General features: G+C 45.0%; 2 protein-coding genes across 3 annotated transcripts in view; both read right to left on the bottom strand.

Annotated features, from left to right (window-relative positions):
• The window catches only part of LOC128103424 (carbohydrate sulfotransferase 5), a 45711-nt gene extending 21523 nt beyond the window's left edge, over positions 1 to 24188 (bottom strand). The window contains exon 1 of one of the 2 annotated variants that reach the window (XM_052727819.1): positions 24076 to 24188. The gene's annotated coding sequence lies outside the window, so the exon portion shown is untranslated. The remainder of the gene's footprint in view (positions 1 to 24075) is intronic. The other variant, XM_052727821.1, reaches the window with a different exon arrangement.
• On the bottom strand, positions 53 to 24521 carry Tmem231 (transmembrane protein 231). The gene is made up of 7 exons (XM_052727822.1): positions 24347 to 24521; positions 24076 to 24245; positions 7230 to 7358; positions 6799 to 6942; positions 4427 to 4508; positions 2456 to 2561; positions 53 to 2108 (listed from the first exon to the last, which is right to left on the bottom strand). Exons 1-7 carry the CDS (start codon positions 24483 to 24485, stop codon positions 1931 to 1933), a joined length of 948 nt encoding a protein of 315 aa, XP_052583782.1. The 5' UTR covers positions 24486 to 24521; the 3' UTR covers positions 53 to 1930.
• Positions 24522 to 24937: the final 416 nt, after the last annotated feature.

The following is a 24937-nucleotide window of genomic DNA, read 5'->3' as shown; positions in this document are numbered from 1 at the left end:
CCCTATCCTTCCCCCATCCAAGGCCCCCGCCTTTCAGAAGCCACAGGAAACCTCTTTTCCAGACATTTTAATTAGAAACTTATAAAACCTCATTGAGTTCTCTATACAAATTTTACACAGGATAGTTTAATATAATGCAAAGTAGTCTGCATCTTTGGTCATCTTTCTGAATCTTGTTATCTTTTTTCCCATACAGTATATTCTGATCACACTCTCACCCCCATCTCCTTATTTTATTTTAATGAGACAAGGTCTCAAGTATCCCAGGCTGGGTTCTAACTCAAGAATGGTCTTGAATTTCTGATCCTTCTGCCTCTACCTCCAGGGTGCTGGGATTACAGACTCCATGAAGTTTTTAAATGACGCTGGGGATGGAACCCAGGGCTCTGTGCATGCCAGGCAAGCACTCTTCCCTAACTGAGCTACATCCCTAACTTTCTCATAACCTTTTTGAAATTGAAATCAGAGGCCATTTTTCATTTAAATTGCCAGAAAAAAATCACAGGCATATAAATAGCTGTACATGTGAAATCAGAGAAACTAGTACTAGGGAATTTTTCTGCTTGAATACTTCAAAATAGCTTTGTTTTCAAAATTCTTATTTTGCTCAGTCTGACAGAAAGGTACTCTGGAAATCAGAACTGAGTCTCCAAGGTAAACTAAGACATATACTGAGGAGTGTGTTTGGGGTTAGACATGAGGCATGGGGTGGTAGGGGTAGGTATGTCCTTCCAGGGCTAATGACATGGTGACATCATAAACAGAGCCAAGGTAGAAGCTTGTTCTGGCCACGTTCTTCGTGGATACTTCTTTAGATTGGAGGGCTCCCTGGCTGGGCTGCTTGTCACTCTGGTAGATGCCCTGCTTAGCCTCCTCTTTACCTGCTCCTCGTGCTTCCCCAAAGCTTCCCTTCTGCCAAATACCCTGTTCCTTAGTCAGGGAACTGCAAGCAACTGAGTTTTTGGCTCAGCCTCCAAATAAACCCTGCGGTTGTCAGGCAATGGAAGCCAACACCGCCACCAACCCCTCGGTCACCCAGATCCTTTCAGAAAGGGGGAAGGCCATCAAGGGGAGGAGTGGCAAGTGGCCAGGCTGCTGAGTGAGGACCAGAGAGAAAGAACCTGTTGTTAGAAGCCTGATGTCCTTCCCTGCTATTGGGGGTGGGGGGCCAGACCAAATAAAACAGTACTTCTGACTTCAGCCGCCATCCCGGGGGCACAGACAGAGGGCAAGAAACAGGGCACAGAGCCAGCCACAGTAGGGCAGGAACAGAGGGCTGTTCAGCTGAGCTGATGACAGACTCCCATCTATTAGCCTGAGGGCAGGTGTCTGCTCCTCCTGCCCTTAAGTTACCCACCCGCATGCACATGTTTCTGGGACTCATGTATTTAGGCCCTGCCCTGCCCCCTTCAGTTCTCCAGTTAAAGGCTTCAGTTCTGAAATCAAAGTTCTGAATGGACAATGTGTAGACACGTAGGAGTAGAAAGTACTAGGGACTTGCGTATTTCTCGTGAGGGCCCTGAAGAAGCTAAAAAGTAGCTTATAACAGGAGGAGGAACGCACAGGCAGCCCAGTTCAAAAGGGGTAAAGTCTTCATTGACCAGAGGTGGGACTCTCTCAAAGATGTATGAGCTGACTGCAATTTTCTCCTGAAATTCAAGGCCAAACCAAAACCAAAAACAAAACAAAACAAAAATCATAGCCTCTAGTAACCCTGGGACCTTTCCACAAACTCGTCCTTGTGATTTCCTTGGTGCTTTGAAGGCACAGGGTTTGTGCAGTTGAAAGAACCATTCTTTGTCTCTGAGGGGGAAACACTCGAGCCTGAAAGTGTCCAGCAGGCTCTTTGCAGAAATGTTGTAAAGTCACAGTTCTCAGAAGCTGGGGATGAGGTAGCCATGGTCCCTCAGAGTCTCCTGATGTGGTCTTCTCAGGATAAGTGCTCTTTACCCAGCTCTCCCTGGGGCACGGCTACAGGAATGGAGGTCACTACTTGGTTCTGAAACACGAAGATTTTGATTCTTTCAAACACCCAGATGAAGATGAGTAGGATGCTGACATACTGAACCCAGGCAAACTTTATCATCTCCCAGAAGCCTGGCTGATAAGTATAAAATGTTAAGGAGGTCACAGCTACATGTAAGAAACGGTTACCCAAAGTTCAGGTCAGACGGGAAATAGAAAGAATATTTCAAATACTCTTCAGATAAAATGGATAACCAGAGATTATTAAGATATAAATATGGATAATTCTGACCCAGAAGAATTGCTTAGAAAGAAACAGGAAATGGATTTTTCTTTTCTGTGGGAATAGCAGTCATTTGTGTGGGGGCTACAGAGCTGCAGCAATTTCCTATCTTGTGAGTCCCACATCTGTTCCTACTTGGGATAGCTAAGGAGCCCTTCCTTTCTTAGTGGGAATGAGCCACCGCTGACTGGCTAACAGAAAGGATATGAAATGACTTCCACAGGATATCGGATGACAGCATTGATCACAAAAGGAGCTTCGGCGGCCCTGCCCACCAGCCAGATTGGGTTGGGGTCACTCAGGACGGTAGTAACTGCAACACAAACATTTAATCATTAATCCAAAATATAAGTAAAGTCTTTGAATGCAGGGGGCTATTCTGCATTTCAAAGTGGAAAGAGCAATTGAATGTGAAAAGTTGCTTACACATTATTAAAAATACTTGCCAAACTACTTCTGCTATGATATGTCAAAAACTTGCAAAGGATCAATGTGGTCTACCAATGCTGAAGAGCTAACTGAAGAAATACTATGTTTCTAGAAAAAGTAGCAATTAAAATGGTGTAGCAGAGTAGGGGAAATATTTTTATTATATAATTAAATAAATAAGAACTTGGATCCCAGAGTGTTTGTTTCTAAGTATTATTTATTTGTGTGTGTGTGCTCTTGTGTGTGCGGGTGTCTGTGGAGGACAGATGTGTTGTGGCCCCTGGAGGTGGTATTACAGGCAACTGAGAGCTGCCTACCATGGCTTCTGGGAACCCCAGTAATCTGGAAAACTAGCAGCACTCTTTTTCCTTTAAAAAAATTATCATTTATACAGAGTTCTGCTTGTATGTATGCCTATAGGTCAGAAGAGGGCACCTGATCTCTTTATAGATGGTTGTGAGCCACCATGTGGTTGCTGGGAATTGAACTCAGGACCTCTGGAAGAGTGGTCAGTGCCCTTAACCTCTGAGCCATCTCTCCAGCCCCTATTTTTCTTTTCTGAGACACAGTTTCTCTGTGCAGCCGTGGCTGGCCTGGAACTCAGAGATCTGCCTGCCTTTGCCTCCCAAGTGCTGGGATTAAAGGCGTGTGCCACCGCCGCCACCACCACCCTGCCAGCAGCCAGCACTCTTAACTGCTGATCCATGTCACCAGCCATGTCCCCTTTAAATACATTCACTTATTTAATGTGTGTGTGTAGCTGTACCAGCTCTCTCCCTCCACCACGTGAGTCCTAGGTATAGAACTTAGATCACCAAGCTTATTGAAAAAGCTTTTACCCACTGAGCCATCTCACTGGCTCCTTTTTTTGACAGCATCTCGTGTAACTCAAGCCGGCCTCCGACTCGCTATGTTACCGTGACTTTCTGATGCTTCTGTCTCTCCCTCCGGAGGGCTGGGGCTACAAATGTGTAAGTGTATGCTACCATGCTTTATGGCTTTATGTGGTACTGGCGACTGAACCTAGGTATTGTGCATACTAGGCAAGAGCTCTCCCAGTTGAACTATATTCTCAGCCCCAAAGAATGAAAGTTGTATAAACTATTTATATATGGACAAAGAGTTAATGAAATAAAGAGAAAAAGAGTTGATTTTCAGGCCAATGGTTGTCAGATTTATTAAGACATACTAGAATTGTAAGCCTTCCACTTGTGAAATGTCAGTGGGTATCACCTATAGTGTCTTGCTGCCAAGAAACAATTTTGATGCCTTTAGGAAAAATGTTAGACCATCAACCAGCCTGGTGCGCTAAGTCAAGCATGGGGATGCTCCTCTAGGATAAACACTATCTGTAGTCAGGCTAGAAATGTAGACTGTCTGACACACATCATCCACAGTTGTCTGGAAACTGAGGACAGTAAATTGTCACTGGATTTTTTTAATAGGTGTACTATGAGGGATAACTCAATTAGGCTTAAATACACATTAGTAAGAGGAAACCAGCCAAGTGATGGGATAAACAAGGCGAGTGATCACTAACCCGCTGGGCTATAGGTGGTAAGTGGGGAAGGATGTGGCTTTGAGGACAGGACACAGGACAATCTGGCAAGCCCATCTACCGCCCATCAATGAGCCTCCACTGGGTTTGTGATTTCCATCTTGGAAAGCATTCCAGCTGTTTGTTTTCATGGAGCCCACAACCTGGGAAGTCTGTGAGCAGTGGCCCAGTGGCCTCTCCTGGTAACTCACCATTCCTTTCCTGATAGGCAGCAACAATGTGTGTGAGGTCGTAGTCATGGGCAAAAGGACTAGTCCCATTGATCACAGATACCTGGGGCAAGGTAGGAGGACAAGCTATGAGCACTCCCCTCCCCACTTTTTTCCACCCTGCTGCTCACCCAGGCTCAATCCTGGAGATTACCCGAAGCCCAGAAACCGAACTCTTATTCTTGTGACCTATTACTATTTCAGTCATCATTTTTTTAGAGTTTTATTTTTATTATTTATAGGTGTGTGTGTGTGTGTGTGTGTGTGTGTGTGTGTGTGTGTGTGTGTGTGAAGGGTGGGAGTAAACATGCACATGTGAGTACAGGTGTCCATGGAGGCCAGAGGCATTGGATCCCCCTGGAGTTAAAGTTACAGGTGGTTGTAAGCAACCTGATGCGGGTGCTGGGAACCGAAAATCTCCCCAGTCCTGTTTCAGTGATCGGTTCTTCAGGGATGAACAAACTCTTTTATGGTGATAGAAATAAGGGCTAATGTCCACGTACGTACCACAGGTTTCATCACATACACACGCACACACACACACACACACACACACACACACACACACACACACACATGCGCACGCACACTCGCGCGTGCACACACACACACACACACACATGCGCACGCACACACATACACACACACACACACACACACACACACACACACACACACACACTCACTTCGTGGGTTCACAGAGCAGCAGAAGGGCCCATGTGTGTGCCTGAATGAGACAAAGGGAATGAGGAAAGAACAGAGGCTGGAGAGCTGGGAGATGGCTAAACTTCTTTCCCCCATGTGTCTAGTTGATTTTTATATAAAAACAACCGTTTTCCTCCCATTACTGTTCGAGGACAACAGAGTATGCTAACCGTGCAGCTTTAAGTATGTGCCCTCCACCCTGGTCCTGCTGGCATGTGCCATGGCCATAGGGCTGTTGTACGGACAGTGCTGAGGGCTGAGCCAGCAGGTGACTCAGGAAGCCACCATGGAGACTGAAAAACGTGACATATAAACCGCTTTTTTATTTCTGTTTGAGATGAGGTGTTGCTCATTTACGTCATGGAGACTGAAAAAACGTGACATATACGCCTTTTTTTTTTTTTTTTTTTTTTTTTAACTTCTGTTTGAGATGGGGTGTTGCTCAGTTACCAAGGCTAGTCTTTCTAATTCCTGGCCTCAAGTGATCCTCCCACCTCAGGGGACTACTAGGGCAGGCATGCCACCACACCCATCTGTAAACTGTCTCACTCTGGGCTGGCATATGTCACCTGTTCAATAAGTGGTAACTATTTCTTTGAAAATGTATTTACATAGGCATTTTACAAGATCATTTGAAAGATGTGACAGTCAATCTTGACAGTCAAATTGCTTGGCCTGAGCAACATTTGGGAGGTTTTAGTAGAGAACACCTCTGGGTGTAAGGCATTTCCAGAAATGATTAGGACAGGAGGGCTCAGGCCTGATCTGTGGTTTGACCCACTGATGAATTCAAATGTGAACAGACATTGGGTGGTTTGGGGGAGTGGAGCTGTTGAAGGTGGGGCCTGGTTGGAGGAAGCAAGGCACTGGGACCTTGTGTGTGTGTGTGTGTGTGTGTGGGGGGGGGTGACGACACACTGCATCTTGCTCTACTCTGCCCCCTGCTGGTCATGGTGTGAGAAGCTCTTTAGTCCCCTCTCTCCCACCAGAATGGACTAAAACCTCTGAAACTGTGAGCAAAACCAATTCCCCCCTCCTTTCGGTTGTCTCTTCAGATATTTGGCCACAGCAAACGATAAACTAACACAGAGCACACTGGGAAGATGTGCGCCTGAGAGCAACAAGTTACTTCTTCAGTCTCCCCTCTTTCAGGGTATAAACCAAGGTGTGTCTTTTAGACCTTTTTAAAAATTCTTCTTCTTCATGTGTATGTGTGTTTTACCTGCATGTATTTCTGTGCACTTTGTGTGTGCAGCATGTAAGGAGGCCGGGAGAGAGAGCTGGATCCACTGGAGAGGGGATTACGTGCCTGGAAGCTGCCATCTGGGTGCTGGAAATCAGTCTTGGGTCCTCCGGAAGAATAGCCAGTGTTCTTAACCACCGAGCCAGCTCTCCAACTCCCTTTCTGCATTTTGTAAGAATTCATGATGGGGCTGGAGAGAGAGTTCAGTGGTTAAGAGCACTGCTCTTCCAAAGGACCTGGGCTTGGATCCAGCACTGCACATCTGTGGTGCACATACGTATATTTAGGCAAAATACTCATATACATAAGAAGATCTAAATGCTGTTTCTAAGCGCAAATTTCTCTTCCTTCAAAGAATGTGATAAACACAGGCACAAAGGAGCTAGACCACAAGAAGCATCCTTACATTGTATCTGATATCCAGGCCACGGTAGCTCAGCGGCTGCTTCTGCTGCAGCCTCAGGTCGCCATTCACATATAACTGTGACCCGGGAACAGCAAAGGAGGACTGAAGAAACGCCATGCTCTGCATCACAAACGTTGACATCCTCTGAAATCATTAAAAAGAGAGCCGCCATTGGCCGGTCTGCAGAGCCTGGGGGTTTCACCAGCCACCTGTCTGCAGCTGAAGCTGACAGCCTGGCCACCTGGGCTAGCCCACACAGGACCCTTCCTGCCCAGAACCCTCTGACCTATTAATAGTTACTCAAATAATTTAATATTACCCCCAATGAAAAATACTCAATTTGTCTACGTTAAATCCCCAACAATATTCCATAAGTGCCGTCTGTGGTGTGGTTCTCCCTAGAAAGGAGGAAAAGGAGAGGACTGACTCACATGAAGTTGGTAGGAGAAGGTCAGAATGAGCTGCACACCGAGAACATTCTCTGTGGCTTGAAGGGGAAGTTCAAGTTTAAAATGGAGCACATCCATTTTCCCATCCTGGTTCCGGTCTTCTTCTCTGGTCTACGAAGGCCAAAGAAAGAGATTTATTTATCTATCTATCTATCTATCTATCTATCTATCTATCTATCTATCTATCTATCTACCTACCTACCTACCTACCTATCTATCTATCTATCTATCTATCTATCTATCTATCTATCTATCTATTTATTTTTAGAATTGTTATATCTGAGGCTGGAGAGATGGCTCAGAGGTTAAGAGCACTGGCTGCTCTTCTAGAAGTCTAGAAGTCCTCAGTTGAATTCCCAGCAACCACATGGTGGCTCACGGGCACCTATAATGAGATCTATAGTGAGATCTGGTGCCCTCTTCTGGCATGCAGGCAGAACACTGTATACATAATAAATAAATAAATAAATCTTAAAAAAATGGGCTGGGGAGATGGCTCAGTGGTTAAGAGCACTGGCTGCTCTTCCAGAGGTCCTGAGTTCAATTCCCAGCAACCATATGGTGGCTCACAACCACCTGCAATTAGATCTGGTGCCCTCTTCTGGCCTGCAAAGACACATGCAGGCAGAACACTGTATACATAATAAATAAAATAAATCTTTAAAAAAAAAAAAAGAATTGTTATATCTGGGTGGTGGTGGTACACACTTTTTAATCCCAGAACTCAGGAGGCAGAGACCAACAGATCTCTGAGTTCAAGGCCAGCTTGGTCTACAGAGTGAGTTCCAAGACAGCCAGGGCTACACAGAGAAACCCTGATTTGAAAAACAAACAATTGTTATTTATGTATATGTGTATCTGTGACTACACATATGCACATGTATGTGCCTGTGCAAGCCAGAAGACATTGTTGGATGCTCTAGAGCTTGAATTAAAGGTGATAGTGAGCTACCTGATGAAGGTGCTGCAACTTAACTTGGGTCCTCTGCAAGAACAGTATGTGCTCTTAATCACAGAGCCATGTCTCCAGCCCCTAGGGAGAGATTGCTTTTTCCTCTCCCTCTCTACCTCTCACTGCTTTTGTCTTTCTTTAGAGTGCTAAGTATTGGACCTGGGACCTCCTACATGTCAGGCAAGTGCATCACTACTATGTGGCAGTTCCATCCCTAAGTCAGCTTGTTTAAATGGGGGGAAAATCTAATTCTAATCATCATGCATTTACCAAGCAAACTAAAGAAATCCACCAAGCTCTATTTATACATTTCTTTAAAATTTATTTTTATTTTATGGTTATAAATGTTTGCCTGCACATATGTATGTGCACTAAATGCATGCCTAGAACCCACAGAGGTCAGAAGAGCACTTCAGGAAGATGTTACAGATGGCTGTGAGCCGTCATGTGGGTACTGGGAACTAAACGCAGGTCCACTCCAAGAGCAGCCAGTGCTCTTCACCACTGATTCTTTGCTCCAGCCTCTATTTTTTTTTGGTTTGTTTGTTTTTTGTTTTTTGTTTTTTCAAACAGGGTTTCTCTCTTTGGAGCCTGCCCTGGAACTCACTCTGTAGACCCAGCTGGCCTCGAACTCACAGAGATCCGCCTGCCTCTGCCTCCCAAGTGCTGGGATTAAAGGCATGCACCACCACTGCCCGGCTAATAATTTATTTAATTTTATGTGCATTGGTTTGAAGATGTCAGATCCCCTGGAACTGGACAGTTGTGAGCTGCCATGTGGGTGCTGGGAATTGAACCCGGGTCCTCTGGAAGACTTCTTAGTTGCTGAGCCATCTCTCCAGCCCTGCTCCAGCCCCTATTTATACATCCTTAAACTACAGGTACCTTTGCTTCAGATCCTTGAGGCTGGACTATCCATCTCATTGTTCATGTCAAAGCTCTAAACCTTGTTTATTTTTTAGCATCAATCAATAAAGTAAAAAAGGAAGCTGAGCAAGATCAATAAGATACCAAGACCACGAATATTTGACAAAAATCAGAGGAGGGCATAAGGAAAGTCACAGCCTACAAGTCCTATGTGGGCAATTAAAAATAAGTCACTAGCTGGTGCTGCCAGTCCCAGCTACATCACAGTGAGCTGCCAGTGGCCAGCAGAAGGGAGAGCACTGGCACACACCTGCACTTTGATGCTAAGCTCACTCATTTTGTTTCATACTAATACCACTCTGTGAAGAAGTGTTTTTGTTTCTCAAGTGAGCAAGGTTGGGGTCAGGATAGCTGCTTTCAGAGCCTTTCAGTGATTTCTTTCCTTCAAGGCAACAATGTCCTTTTCTTAGGCTTGTTATCATCTACTGTCCTTCCTCCACTGGCTTCTACTACTCTCCTTGTCCTAGCTCATCAGCTTCCGGGGGGAGGAGGGAACAGGGCTGCGGAGAAAGCCGCAGAGGCACTTATGTATTAGTCAATATGAATGGGATGGGAAAGCGGCCTCTGGGTCAGAAGTGGGTTAGCTTCTGCTGCTATAAGGAAGAGGGTTGTCTTAGTTCTGGTTTCTATTTCTGTGAAGAGACGCCATGACTATGGCAACTCCTATAAAAGAAAGCGTTTAGTTGGGGCTGGCTTACAGTTCAGAGGTTCAATTCATTATTGCTGCACTGGGAAGCACGGCAGCATGCAGGCAGACATGGTACTAGAGAAGGAGCTAAAAGTATTATATCCAGATGTGTAGGCAGCAGGAAGTAACTGTCACATTAGCGTGGCTTGAGCATCTGAGAACTCAAAGCCTGTGCCAGTGACCACTTCCTCCAACAAAGCCACATCTACTCCAACAAGGCCACACCTAATAGTGCCACATCCTATGGGCCGATGGAGGCCATTTTTATTTAAACTACTACATTCCACTCTCTGGCGTCCCCTAGGTTTGTAACTATATCATAATGCAAAATGCATTTAGTCCAACTTCAAAAGTACCCACAATCTATAAGTCTCAAACTTGCTTAAAAGCCCAATGTTCAAAGTCTCTTCTGAGATTCATGGTAATCTTTTAACTGTACTCCCCTATAAAATAAAAATGAAAAACAGATCACATATTTCCAATATATAATGGCACAGGATATACATCCATTCCAAAATGTAGGGAAGGGAGCACAGTGAAGAAACACTAGACTAAAGCAAGACCAAAAAACCAGCGGGGCAAACTCCAAACTCTACATCTCCATGTCTGATGTCAAAGCTCTCTTCAGATCTCCAACTCCTTTCAGCTTTGTTGACTGCACACACTTCTCTCTCTTGGGCTGGTTCCATTCCCTGTTAGTAGCTCTCCTTGACAAAGTATCTCACGACTCTGGCATCTCCAGTATCTTGGGGGTGGCTTCACCTTCACAGCTTCATGAAATGACCTCTCTAGACCTCCAAGCAGGGACACCCCTGAAACATGCGTGGCCTTAGAAGTTTTCCTTAGTTGTAGAAGGAGATTCCATAACCCCTTTCTTTTATCCTTGACTCTAAAGCCAGAACCACATGGCCGAAGCTGCCAGGTTCTGCAGCTTGCTGGGGCTGGAACATGGTCCCCTCATTCAATTACATCTTCACCAGCTTTCTGTTTCTGATGGTTATCTTCACTACCTAAGCTTGGCTGTCCTGGAACTAGCTCTGTTCAAAACCAGCCTGGCTTTGAACTTAGGCATCTGCTTCACTCTGCCTCTGGAGTTCTGGGATTAAAGGTGTGCACCACTATACCTGGCTCTAAGCTTTTCTTTAATTTCTTTTCCAAGTTGGAAACTTAGCTGGATGGGGTCTTGCTCTGAGGTCACCTCTTGCTTTATTCCACTTAGCAGCAGGCTTTTCTTTAATCTACTCACACTTCCTGATGCCCCTTTTCTCCTTGAACTGTACATTTTGTATTTTTATTTGCTCAGCTTGCTCTTTTTCATTATAAAATCTGTATAAGAGTGAACACTAGTAACCACACAACAGTCTATAATAGGCTGTTTTGAGATTTCCTCTGTCAAAGCTGTTAATCCAAACTCTTCAATTTAATCTCAGGCAGATTTTTTTTTTTTGACAAGGTCAGAAAACAGCCACATTTTTTGCCAAAATATCACAAGATCAATCTCTAGGCCACATACTAATAATCCTCTCTTCTGAAGCCTTTTGAAGCAGGCCCCCACTGTTCAAATCACCCTCAGCACCACTGTCTTCTCTGTTCCTACTAATATAGCTCATTAAGCCATGCTTAAAGCTTTCTAATGCTTTCTTAACCCGAAGTCTCAAAGTCCACATTCCTCCAAAAAAAAGCAAGGTCAGGTGTATTACAATGATATCCCAGTCCCTTATACCAACTTCTGTCTTAGTTAGGGTTTTATTGTTGTGAAGAGACACCATGACCATGGCAACTCTCAGAAAGGAAAACATTTAATTTGGGCTGGTTTACAGTTCAGAGGTTTAGTCCATTATTGTTATGGTGGGAAGCATGGTGACATATAGGCAGACATGGTGCTAGAGAAGTAGCTGAGAGTTCTACATCTGAATCAGCAGGTAGCAGAAAGAGAAAGAGACACTAGGCTTCACTTGAGTTTCTGAAACCTCAAAGCCTGCCACTAGTGACCACTTCCTCCAACAAGACCACACCTTCTAATAGTGCCACTCCTTGTGAGCCTATGGGGGCCAGACTGTCTCCTGGACGCTAGGGCTGGACAGGAAAATAAAGACCACGCTTCTCAATTTACAAGGGCAGGGGGGCCAGGAGAGAACTGCCAGGAGGGTGCAGATTCCAGCAGGTTGTGGGAAGGAGAGGAACTCACTTCATTTGATCTGTACAGTACGTGTGAAGCCTCAGACAGAGAACAAGTGCTATCCACATTGTACAGACGAGAAACTCAGCATATGGGGAGCCTGAGGCAGAAGGATCACTACAAATTTGAGGCCACCCTGAGCTACATGGAGTGCAAGGCCTGCCTAGACTACAGAGTGAGACCCTGCGTCAAAAGTAGATAGATAGATAGATAGATAAATGGATGAATGAATGAATGAATAAAAGATCTGGGCATGGTGGTGCACACCTGTGATCCTAGCACTTGGAAGGCAGAGACAATGGATCAGGAGTTTAAGGTCTTCCTCAACTACACAGCAAGGTTTGAGGCCAGCCTAGGTTATACAGCACCTCTCATCTCAAAAAACTAACAATGAGGGAGTATTAAACCTGTGAACTTCGAAGAGGAAAAACAAGCCAATTGTCTGAATAAGGCAAGCTATATTTTGGGGTGCATCTGGGACTGGCCAGCCTACCTGCTTTTCCCTACATTGAGATTTTAGAGAGCAGCCCCTGTTAACCTCTTAAGGTCCCTTTTATGGGAGAGATAAAGTATTATGGGGGTGAGAGAGTTGGCTGTTATACATTGTTAGAAAAATACAACGAGCCGGGCAGTGGTGGCGCACCCCTTTAATTCCAGCACTAGGGAGGCAGAGGCAGGTGGATCTCTGTGAGTTCGAGGCCAGCCTGGTCTACAGAGTGAGATCCAGGACAGGCACCAAAACTACACAGAGAAACCCTGTCTCGAAAAAACCAAAAAAGAAAGAAAAATACAATGAGCTTGGGCATGATGTGGTAGTGCACACCTTTAATCCCACTACTCAGAAAGCAGAGACAGGCAATCTCTTTGAGTTTGAGGCCAGGCTGGTCTACAAAGTGAGTTCCAGGACAGCCAAGGCTGTTGTACAGAGAAACCTTGCCTCAAAAAAACAAAACAACAAAAAATGGGCTGGAGAGATGGCTCAGAGGTTAGGAATACTGACTACTCTTCTAGGGGTCCTGAGTTCAATTCCCGGAAACCACATGGCAGCTCACAACCACCTGTAATGAGATCTGGTGCCCTCTTCTGGTAGGCAGGCATCTATGCAGGCAGAACACTACATATATAATAAATCTTTAAAGAAAAAAAAAAGAAAAATACTAGGAAAGGAACAAGGGTAAGGATATATATCCTGTGAATAGAGTTGCAAATTTAATGTAGGTTGAAAAACATATTTTGCAGTTTACACCAGCTCTAAGAAACAGGAACTTTTTTTGGGGGGGGACCTGGCTAGGAACTTCTTCTTCTTTTTTTTTTTCATAATTTATTTTTATCTTATGTGCATTGGTATTTTGCCTGCATGTATGTCTGTGTGAGGGTGTCAGAGCTTGCAGTAACAGACAGGTGTGAACTGCCACATGTGTGCTGGGAATTGAACCCAGGTCCTCTGGAAGAGTAGCCAGTGCTCTTAACCACTGAGCCATCTCTCCAGTCTCATATTCTTAACTACAAATAGAAACTTTAACTTGTTGGGGAGGTTAAGAGCACTGGCTGATCTTCCAGAGGACCTGAGTTCAATTCCCAGCAACCACATGGTGGCTCACAACCATCTATATTGGGATGATGTTCTCTTTTGGCATAAAGGTGTCTTATAGATAAAGCACTCATATACATTAAATAGATCTTTAAAAAAAGAAAAAAAGAAAGAAAGAAAGAAAGAACAAGAAAAGGAACCTTAACTTGCAAGGATAAACAGTAACTTATTCTTGGACTATTTAACAACAAACAGAAACCTTAACCTGCACAGGAACTTATTCTTTGGGTTGTTTGTTTGTTTGTTTGTTTGTTTTTGGTTTTTTCGAGACAGGGTTTTTCTGTGTAACAACCTTGGCTGTCCTGGATCTCGCTCTGTAGACCAGTCTGGCCTTGAACTCACAGAGATCCACCTGCCTCTGCCCCCTAAGTGCTGGGATTAAAGTGGGCACCACCGCTGCCCGGCAGAACTTATTCTTAACTGTCTTTTTTTTTTTTTAATTATTATTATTTTGTTTTTTCGAGACAGGGTTTCTCTGTGTAGCTTTGCGCCTTTCCTGGATCTCGCTCTGTAGACCAGGCTGGCCTCGAACTCACAGAGATCCGCCTGCCCCTGCCTCCCGAGTGCTGGGATTAAAGGCATGCGCCACCACCGCCCGGCCTATTCTTAACTGTCTTAACTGCAGACAGAAACCTGTTTTTGTCTTACAGGAGGTGGAGAGTTAATTCATCAGTTAAGAGTCCTGTGTGCTGCTCTTCCAGAGGACCAGAGCTTGGTTCCCAGCACTCACACTGGGTGCCTCACAACCACCTGTAGCTCTAGGTCCATGGAATCCAATGCCCTCTGGCCTCCATAGGTACTTACACTCATGTGCACACACAAATCAAAATAATAGAAATTAATCTTAAAATAATAATAATAGGGCCAGCGAGATGGCTCACTTGGTAAAGGTGCCTGCTGCCAAGCCTAATGACCTGGGTTTGATCCTCAGGACTCACATAACTGAAGGAGAGAACTGACACTAAGATTTGTCTTCTGACTTCCATGTATACACACACACACAAACAAAAACCCCAAAGATGCTGGGCAGGAAACATCATTTTGTATAAAGGTAGCATTGTACTGGGAAAAGTACCAAATACATACAAAACAGCACCAGGTAATTGCCCAGGGACACAGAGAAAAATGAAGCAGGCTAAAATGGGAGAATGGAGAGGGTGGAAATTAACAGAGATTTTTACGGGAGGTGTTTGGGATGATCTAACCTGCTGGCACCATGGCAATAGAAGCACCCGGATATCTGGGGGTTTGGGTGGAGGGTGATCCAGGCTAACCAAGGGTTTGTGTGCTGAGTGTGGGTGGCGTCAGGCACCTGGACAGTGAGGAAGGCTGAGGAAGAAGAGACTCTTTGCATATGGATGAGTCAAAGCTGGCTTCCCATGACAGACTTCTGCCAGCAAGGTTCACCTTTGAAAGGCTCCACAGCCTTCCCAAACAACACCAGCCACTGAACACCACGTGTTCAAACATGAGCCTCTGGGGGACATACCATGTTCAAACCCTAACAGTGACTGATACAAACAGTGATAAAAGCAGTCATCCAGGGGGAACTGGAGAGACAGCTTAGCTCTTAAAAGTCCTGACTGCTCTTCCAGAAGACCCAAGTTCAATTCCTAGCACCGACATGGAGCTTACAACTGTTTATAACTCCAGTCCCAGGGGATCCACTGCTGGCTTCTAGGGACACTGCATATCCACGGTGCCCAGAACATACAAGTGGGCAAAACACCCACACACATAAACTAAATGTATTTTTTGTTTTTCAAAGAGTAGACATTCAGAGAGCTGATACCTCAACAATAATTTTAGCTCAGTTCCTAAAATCTGATTGACATCTGGTTAAGAAAATTCATAAATCACACTACTTTGTTTTATGAAATATATGTATAATTTGGAACTTTAAAAATTACATTTATGGGGCTGGAGAGTTGGCTCAGTGGTTAAGAGCACTGGTTGCTCTTCCAGAGGGCCTGGGTTCAATTCCTAGCACCCACCTGGCAGCTCATAACTGTCTGTGACTCCAGTTCCAGAGGATCCGGCATCCTCACATTGGCACACATACAGGCAAACCAACAATGTACATAAAATAAAGATAAGTCAATTTAAGAAGTTATACTTATACAAGTGTGTGCACGTGAGCGGAGGTCAGAGGACAGCTTACAGGAGACAGTTCTCTTCTTCTACCATGTGGGTTCTGGGGACGAAACACGAGTTATCGGGCTTGGTGGCAAACACCGTTGTCTGCTGGGCCAGCTAACTGGCTCAGTTTCTGTGGTTTTTAAAAACACTCATACACGTAAAATAAATCTAGAATTCAGAGAAGAAAAAAAGGCTGGGTGGTGATGGCACACGCCTTTAATCCCAGCACTTAGTGGGTAGAAGCAGGTTGATCTCTGTGAGTTAAGAGGCCAGACAGGTCTACAAAGCGAGTTCCAGGACACCCAGGACTATATCGAGAAACCCTGTCTCAAAAAACCAAAACAAAACCCCCAAAAGCAAACAAACTAAAAACAGACTCTAAAACATTAAAAGAAAATAGGGCTCTTGGAGACACTGTTCTAGGCGAGTTGACGAGAGCAGTAACAAGGCTGTCTGTGACTTCTGAACACTTTCCCCAATTAGCCACTACCAATGTTGATCAAACTTTGACCTTAAAATCAGGGCCTCTGGCTGGAAGATGGAAGTGGGGAATCTTTGACTGGTGTGTAAAATGAATGAAAAAATTTCCTTAATTAAAAAAAAAAAACAGGGCCTCCAGTAGGGACGTGGTGGTGCACGCCTTTGATCCCAGGGCTCAGGAGACAGAGGCAGGTGGATCTCTGTGAGTTCAAGGCCAGCATGGTCTATAGAGTGAGATCCAGGACAGCCAGGGCTACACAGAGAAACCTTGTCTCGAAAAACCAAAAACAACAATACTACCATGGTGTCTGTGACTCCTTGGACAGTTTTCTAAACATTGTGAAGAGTGAAGTGCTGTGGGATGGTCTGTATGTCAAATGTGTTGCTCTGATTGGTCAATAAATAAAACACTGATTGGCCAGTGGCCAGGCAGGAAGTATAGGCGGGACTAACAGAGAGGAGAATTGAGAGACCAGGAAGGGGAGAGATACTGCCAGCCACAGCCATGACAAACAGCATGTGAAGATGCCGGTAAGCCACGAGTCACGTGGCAAGGTATAGATTTATAGAAATGGGTTAATTTAAGATATAAGAACAGTTAGCAAGAAGCCTGAGCCATTAGGCCAAACAGTTTAAATAATATAAGCGTCTGTGTGTTTATTTTATATGTGGGCTATGGGACTGCTGGGGCTTGGCAGGACCTGGAGAGAAAACTCTCTAGCTACAGTGAAGCCAGCCCAGATCTATGGTCAGAGCTAAAATAAAAGTATTTGACTGACAGGCGGTGGTGGCCCACGCCTTTAATCCCAGCACTGGGAGGCAGAGGCAGGTGGATCTCTGTGAATTCAAGGCCAGACTGGTCTACAGAGCGAGATCCAGGAAAGGCACAAAGCTACACAGAGAAACCCTGTCTCGGAAAAAAAAAAAAAAAAAAAGTATTTGACCGAATAGGATTAAGCATATAAAATACAAATATGGATATTTTGGATTGTATCTTGCTATGTATTGACACCCAGGCTGGCTTGTTGAACTTGTCCTCGTGAGTAGTGGACAGTACAGCCACGCACCGTTATGCCCAGCTAGACACCGTTCACAGGGCAAAGGAGCCCTTCCCAGTCTACCTCTTCATATGTAAAATGGCAGCATGACCTCCACCTCACACGATTACTGTGAGAATAAAAGAAGGTATATATTGCTTTCAAAATTAGTAGCTAACATTTACTGTTTATTACAGGCCAAATACCATAGAAAGGACTTTAAATATGCTATCTAACAATAAAGTGCTTATTCTGTGTACAGGGAGATAGGGGTGAGAAGATAAGCCAGAGAGAGTCAACAGGGACTTTTATGACCTCACTTGTATCACATCACTAGGCTACTGTCTGTCTGCTTTTATGAATACTGGAGACACAATTCACATGCCATAAAACCTGCTCTTTAAAAAGTGAAAAAATGGAGGGCTGTAGAGATGTCTCAGCAGTTAAGAGCACTGGCTGTTATTCCAGAGGACCCCGGTTCAATTTCCAGCACCCACAGGTCAGCTCACAACTGTCTGTAACTCTAAGATCTTGACATCCTCACACAGACATACATGCAGGGAAAACACCAATGTACATAAAACAAAAGAAAAAAATTATTTTAAAAAATGATAAAAGGTGGGCTGATGATTTAGCTTAGTTGGTAGAGCATTTGTTGAGCATGCATGAAGCCCTGGGTTCAACTCACAGCACCATATAAACCAAGTGTGGTGGTGAGTGCTTGCAATCCCAGAATACAGGAGGCTGGCTGGTCTGGGCTATGTAAGGCCTTGTCTCAGAATAATAATTATATATATATATATAATATATCATGTGAACAGTGTCCAGCTGGGCACAGTAGTGCATCCCTGTAAGGTCAGGTATTAATGGGGCTGTGGTAGGAAGATCACAAGTTCAGCAAACCAGCCTGGATATCAATACAAAGAGAGCAAGACACAACTCAAAAAAAAATTCATGTCTGTGTCTTACATACTTGGTCCTAGCCAGTGAAATAGATTTTAGTTTATCTACTAAATGTTGGGTTATATATAAGTACTTTGAAGTTTAGCTTTTGAAGAATTGCTAAACTATTTAATTGTCATCCAAAGTGACTTTACCATTTTATATAATTATCTCGTTTTAGATATCTATGGATTTTTGTTTTGTGTTGTATTTCGAGACAAGGTTTTACCATTTAGCCCTGGTTGTTCTGGAACTCACTCTGCAGACCAGGCTGGCCTCGAACTCACAGAGATCTGCCTGCCTCTGCCTCCCGAGTGCTGGAATTAAAGGCGTGCGCCACCACCACCCGGCTTTGTTTTTTTTAATTGAGATTTTCTTTTATTTTTTTTAATTGATTAAAGTAAGCTTTTTTATTTGTGTACATGGGCTGCCTTCCCCTAAGGCAGGGTTTAAGAGGTCAGCACTGGATGTGAGGAAGACAAGGTTTTTATCACTCAGGGTTAGGGGTTTTCCAAATGGAGGATGTGGTGGGCAAATAGGCAGGGTTACAGGAGCAGCACATAACAAGGTGGTCATTCTTAAAAATATTTTGTAGATTGCCTTCTAATTTCTTTTTTGGTACTTAGAGTCATTAATTCATTTAAAAATATTTTATTTTTCTTTATGTGTATGTGTATATGTATCTCTGTATGTGTTTGCATATGAGTTTGGATTTCTGCAGAGGCCAAAAGAGAGCATCAGATTTCCTGAAACTGAAATTATGGTTGGTTGTTAACTACCTAATATGGATGCTGAGAACTGAACTCAGGTTGTCTGCAAAAGCAGCAAGCACTCCCAACCACTGAGCCACCTCTCCAGTAACAGTGATTAATTTTTTTTGCATCATTAAGCAAATGTTCCACAGCATAAACAAATGTAACACATCTTAAAGTAATATTCTACTACACACCAATGATTTACTTTCCCAGAATTCCTTGCAGATACAACAGCCATTTTTATACTTTGGCCGTTAGATGTCTCTCTTGAAGAGGGAACTACAGCACCAATACACAAAAACCACAGAGGGTCTTTTTAACAGCAGTGACAGTTGCGGCAGTAGCTCCAGGGCCAGTGCTCAGTGATTATTTTTTAAATACATCTTGAAATCATTCTCAAGTCAAGCACTCAGCCAGGAAGCAAGCAAATAATTTACCGAACAATTATAAATAAGCAATAAGAGATTGTGGGGGGTGGGCTACAGTGTTTAAGAGCAATAGCTTAATTTAACTTCCTCTTCCAGAGGACCAGGGTTTGATTCCCAGCACCCACATCGTGGCTTACAACCATCTGTAACTCCAGTTCCAGGGATCCACACCCTCTTTTAGCCTCCATGGACACGGCATCCACACGGTACACAGTCATATATGCAGGCAAAACAAAACAGTCATATACAGAAAAAATAATAAATTAATTTAAAAAAACGTTTTAAAAGAGAGATTTAGGAAAAGGAGCTGTGTCTTTCTTCTAAGGCAGGGTCTCACTTTAGCCTTACCTGAAATGTAACTCACTGTGTAGCCCTGGCTAGCCTTAAACTCATGATGATCCTCATATTTTAGCCTCCCAATTGTTTACAGATTACAGACATGAGTCACCACATCTGGTGTTTTTTTTTTGGAGTGTGTGTGTGTGTGTGTGTGTGTGTGTGTGTGTGTGTGTGTGTGTAAGGGATTGAACCCAGAGGCCTGCACATGAACTATACCACTGAACAAAATCCCTAGACTAAGGCCTCTGTTTTCCTAGCTGTGCAAAATCATCCAGGCTAGGGCTGTAGCTCAGTGGTAGAGTGCTTACCTAGAAGACTTAAGGCCTTAGGGTAGAGCCCCACCATTTAAAACAAACAAAACAAAATGAACATAGCACATCCATCCAGTACTAAAGAGAATTGGTCTTGGCTTCTTAAATTTGAAATTAGACCAGGTACCAGAAGTGGAGGAAGATGAGGAGCAGTGCTCTCAAGGGAGTGGCTTCTGGTTCTAGAGATAAGAAGCCGACTCCAGCCCACTAAGCTACTAGCCAGTTGTAGTGCATGAGTAAATAAAAATAAAGAACGAAGCCCAATGTTTATCCTTGTTTTTCCTTAAGAAGTCCAGTGACTACACAGGGAAACACAGGTCTGCCTCCACGCTGACCTCTCACCCAATCACTCTTCACTAGAGCATCAGAGCCGTGGTTCTCAACCTGTGGGTCGTTACGTATCGGATATTTACATTACAATTCATAACAGTGGCAAAATTACAGTTATGAAGTAGCAACAGAAATAATTTTATGGCTTGGGGTCACCACCACATGAAGAACGGTGTTAAAGGGTTGCAGCGTGGGGAAGGTCGAGAACCACTGTGTCAGCAGCTCAAGAATAAAGCTGGGGCCAGGTGTGGTGGTCTTGCCTTGCTTGTAATCAAGTGCTTAGTAAGAGCAGGCAGGAGGATCACCAGTTCACGGCACCTGTGCTACACTGCAAAGCCCTGTCTTACGGAAAATAGATAGATAGATAGATAGATAGATAGATAGATAGATAGATAGATAGATAGATAGGGAGCTGGGAGTGTAGCTCAGTGGGCAGAACACTTGCCTAGCCATTTTGAGACGTTGTGCTGGCTCACCAGAACCACAGTAAGTAAATAAGAAGTAAAAACACATCTGGGGTCAGAGACAGAACAGCCACTAGATACAGAGGCCAGAAAATGGTGGCACTCACACCTTTAATCCTAGCATTCCAGAGGCAGAGATCCATCTGGATCTCTGTGAGTTCAAAGCCACGCTGGAAACAGCCAGGCATGGTGACACATGCCTTTAATCCCAGGAAGTGATGGCAGAAAGCAGAAAGGTATATAAGTCGTGAAGACCAGAAACTAGAAGCTTTTGGCCTGGTTAAGCTTTTAGGCTTTTGAGCAGCAGTTCTGCTGAGATCCATTCGGATGAGGACACAGAAGCTTCCAGTCTGAGGAAACAGGATCAGCTGAGGAACTGGCGAGGTAAGGTGGCTGTGGCTTGTTCTGCTTCTCTGATCTTCCAGAATTCACCCCAATTAAAAAAAAAAAAAAAAGAAGAAGAAGAAGAAGAAGTAAAAACAGGCTGGGCAGTGGTGGCGCATGCCTTTAATCCCAACACTCAGGAGGCAGAGACAGGCAGATCTGTGTGAGTTCGAGGCCAGCCTGGTCTACAGAGTGAGTTCCAGAGCAGGCTACACAGAGAAAACCTGTCTCGAAAAACCAAAAAAAAAAGAAGTAGTAAAAACAGGCACGGTGGCCCACGACTACAATCTCAGCACTGAGCAGGCACAGCTCAGTCTTTGAGGTCATCCTTGGCTACAAATCCAGTTCCAAGCCACCCTGGGCTACATGCCACGCAGTCTCAAAAAAATCCAAAGGGGGTGTGTGTTGGGGGCATGGGGGAGAGGCTTTATCATTTAAAGAATAAAAGAGTTCAGCAGTCTTACAAAAACCACATGATTTCAAAGCAAAAACTTTTACCTGTTGCTTGATGACATCTGTTTCGGTGTATCTCCATCTCTGTTTTGAGTATTCTCTACTGACACTCCCTGAGGAAAGCTGGGGCCTGAGCTCCCCTCTTCCCACCAGCCTCCATCACACACACACTCCTCTCCCACCCTTTCAACTGAGCTAGACCCATATTTTGGTCAGTCAGTATTCAGTGTGGTAACCAGGACAAGGCAAGTCCTGTTCACAATGCTGACTGCCTTTCCTTCCTTGCTTTTTCTTATGTTGTGTTTCCCTGCACTTAACAATTATTTGCTTGCCTCGTTTTCTTTATGTGCATAACATTTCAACAAAAAGCTCCTATTGACACTTAAAGGTGTACGATTTAAGTCTGGGCATGTGGTCATGCCTGTAGCCCAGCTTCTTAGGGGGCTGAATGGGGCTTATTGCTTCAGCCAAAGCCAGTTTGGACAGGCAGCATAGCAATAACCCATCTCAAAAAGAATAAAAAAGGTGTAAGATTTAGTCAAAATTTTGTTATTCAAATATTAATTCTAATAGTAAAAAAATGAGGCAAACTTAAAAAGCCAAGGAGTGGGCTGGAGAGATGGCTCAGAGGTTAAGAGCACTGACTGCTCTTCCAGAGGTCCTGAGCTCAATTCCCAGCAACCGCATGGTGGCTCACAACCATCTGTAATGAGATCTGGTGCCCTCTTCTGGCCTGTAGGCGTACATGCAGGCAGAACACTGTATACATAATAAGTAAATCTTTAAAAAAAAAAAAGCCAAGGAGTAAGGGTCATCGGCGAGACAGCTCCGCAGGTAAAGACCCTGGCAGCCAGCCCTGAAAATCCGAGCTGGATCGCTGCGATGGCAGAAGGAGAAAACGGACTCCTTCAAGTTCTTCTCTGACTTCACAAGCCAGCGCCATCGTCTTTTGAGGCAGAATGGGCTTGTGTTTACTGTGTAGCCCAGGGAAGGGGCAATCCTCCTGCCTCAGCTGGGATGACAAGTGTAGGTTAGGAACGGACAAAACATTTACCAACAAATAACTGGTTAAATCCATCACTCGTTTTTCATTAAACCACCTACAGACCTTAAAACTAATAAGGCTGGTTAACAAGTACTGCTACATCACCAACCACAGTGAACCTTTACTTTTCCGTCATCGCGTATAAACCTATACCTCTTTAATATCTCCCCATGAGCTTACAGGTTTGTGATCAGAAAATTATATATATATATATACATATATATGTATATGTATATATATATATTTCCATATATATGGAAAAATTAAAGAGCAAAGTAATCTGAATTAGAGTTTGTGTATATATTTCTATTCACACGACCAACAAGGTTTTCATATTTTAAAGTTCTTATTTAGCTGTTGGCGGAAAAGTCTGAATTCTTTTCCCCCCATCAGCTACACAAGTTTGCCTTATATGGCTACTAATCAGCTGTGTCTGAAAGAATCCACGTGTGAAAGTAGGAAAGCCAGATGTTCCATAAGTCTAAGGGAAAGTATTTTCAGAATACGAACGGGAAAGGGATGACTGTAAGGAAGCATTTGACTTATGAGAAAGTAAACACTAAACTGCAGACAGTAAAATGCTTCAGTTTCATGGAAGACAGCTGCAATGTGGAGCAGGGTGGGGGTGTGGGAGTGTGTGGGGTGGTGGTGTGTGTCGGGGTGTGGGTGTTAGCCTAACCCTGACAGGCGTGGCTTGGCCAAAGCAGGAGCCGAGAACTCAACCAATCAGCGCTTGCCCCCGTCCCTGCGTCCAGGCCACATAAAAACGCTGGTACTGTCTGGCCTTCCAGTGTGGAAACTCAGCGACATCCTGGAGTTTACAGAACTCAGGCTTCAAGCCCCTAAAGCGGCTTTCACTGCCACCTTTCCATTCTGAAGGGACCAGCACCAGAGATGCCGCGCCCTGTCATCTAGACTCTTGTCAGACAAACACACCGACTGCAAGGCTGACGTTCTGGGGACACCCGGAGAAGCTTGGGTAAAACACACCTATTATCTAGAAAGTTATACATGTGCAGGCCAAAGAGATTGTGCTTCCAACCCCTGTGCCTCCTTGAGATCCAAGCTGTGAGGCTAGGAATGTAGCTCAGTGGTAAAGTGCTCTCACGGAAGCGCACAGCCCTGGGTTTGATTCCTAGCACCCCACAAACGGGAGCATGGCGTTGCATAACTGAAATCCCAACACTTGGGAAGGTGGAGGCCGGAGGATCAGATGTTGAAGACCGTCTTTGGCTATAAAGTTTAAGACCAGCCTGGGATACATGAGACCTCCCCTCAAACAACTCCCCCCCCCCCCCAACACCACCCAAAAAACAAAGATCCAAGCTGGGATCCCTGGAACTCCTCCCTCCTGTCCCCCAGGGCCCCGGCGGGAACCACGCACCGACACCAGGGGGACGCGCAGGTGAACCCCCTGCAGCCTGTTGAAGGTGGGGAAGGTGCTCCAGGCGAGGAAGGCTCCGGGCTCGGGCCCCAGCAGGGCCACGAGCAGCACCTGGTGCTGGAAGCGCACGCTCGGCTGCTCCTCGTAGCTGCTCCGCTTCAGCCAAAACCCTGCGAGAGACAAGGCGGGTTGGGAAGCCAGGTCAAGAGAGCGGGCCTGGGCCAGAGGGCCGCGCCGAGCCATGTGGCTCTCCAAGCCCAGGCAGGCTCACCGTGGCTCCGGAAGGCCACCAGCAGGGGCGGGATGTAGGTGAGCGCCGTGGCCAGCAGTAGGAAGAGCGCGGCCTTGGAGCAGAGCCCCGCACGATAGCCGCGCTCGGCCGGGTGGGAGAAGAGCTGGTACAGCGCCATGAGCTCAGGGCCGTAGCGCCGAGTCTCCACGGCAACCGACGGCGGGCCGAGGAACCAATCGCAAGCTCGCAGGCCTTTAGTAGGGGTGGGGCTAGCGGGATGTGCTGGATTAGAAAGGAGATGCGTTTTATGCGTTGCCTTTGGTCCCTTCAAGAAAACAGCAAAACCACTGTTTCCACTCACTAAAGTCTGTGTCATCTTCTATCCAGATATGCATAGAAGTTGACTTGGTAAATATTTCCCCGTAGGTCATCTATTAACGCAGAATATGCGGGTGGTGGATGTAGCTTAGCTGGTAGGAGGTTAGCCTACCATGCAGGAAGCCCTGAGTTCATTCCTAGCACTTCATTAAACCAGGCACAGTGGCCCACATCTGTAATACCAGCAACCCCGTGAGGTGGAAGCTGGAGGATCAGAAGTTCGAGGTCATCTTTAGCTACATTGTGAGTTGG

This window comes from Peromyscus californicus, unplaced genomic scaffold, assembly GCF_007827085.1.
Source record: "Peromyscus californicus insignis strain IS unplaced genomic scaffold, ASM782708v3 Scaffold_8__1_contigs__length_139910024, whole genome shotgun sequence".
Lineage (NCBI taxonomy): Eukaryota > Metazoa > Chordata > Mammalia > Rodentia > Cricetidae > Peromyscus > Peromyscus californicus.
Note: the sequence above shows the minus strand (reverse complement) of the source record. Positions and strands in the feature narration are given on the sequence as shown.

What these genes read in the sequence shown, in the direction of transcription:
- Tmem231 (XM_052727822.1), bottom strand. Translation starts at nt 24,485, where the DNA reads ATGGCGCTGTACCAGCTCTTCTCCCACCCGGCCGAGCGCGGCTATCGT. An exon ending in GGTGGCCTTCCGGAGCCACG is followed by an intron (nt 24,246 to 24,346) that starts GTGAGCCTGCCT and finishes TGTCTCTCGCAG; the next exon opens with GGTTTTGGCTGAAGCGGAGC. An exon ending in CCTTCTCCTACCAACTTCAT is followed by an intron (nt 6,943 to 7,229) that starts GTGAGTCAGTCC and finishes TAATGATTTCAG; the next exon opens with AGGATGTCAACGTTTGTGAT.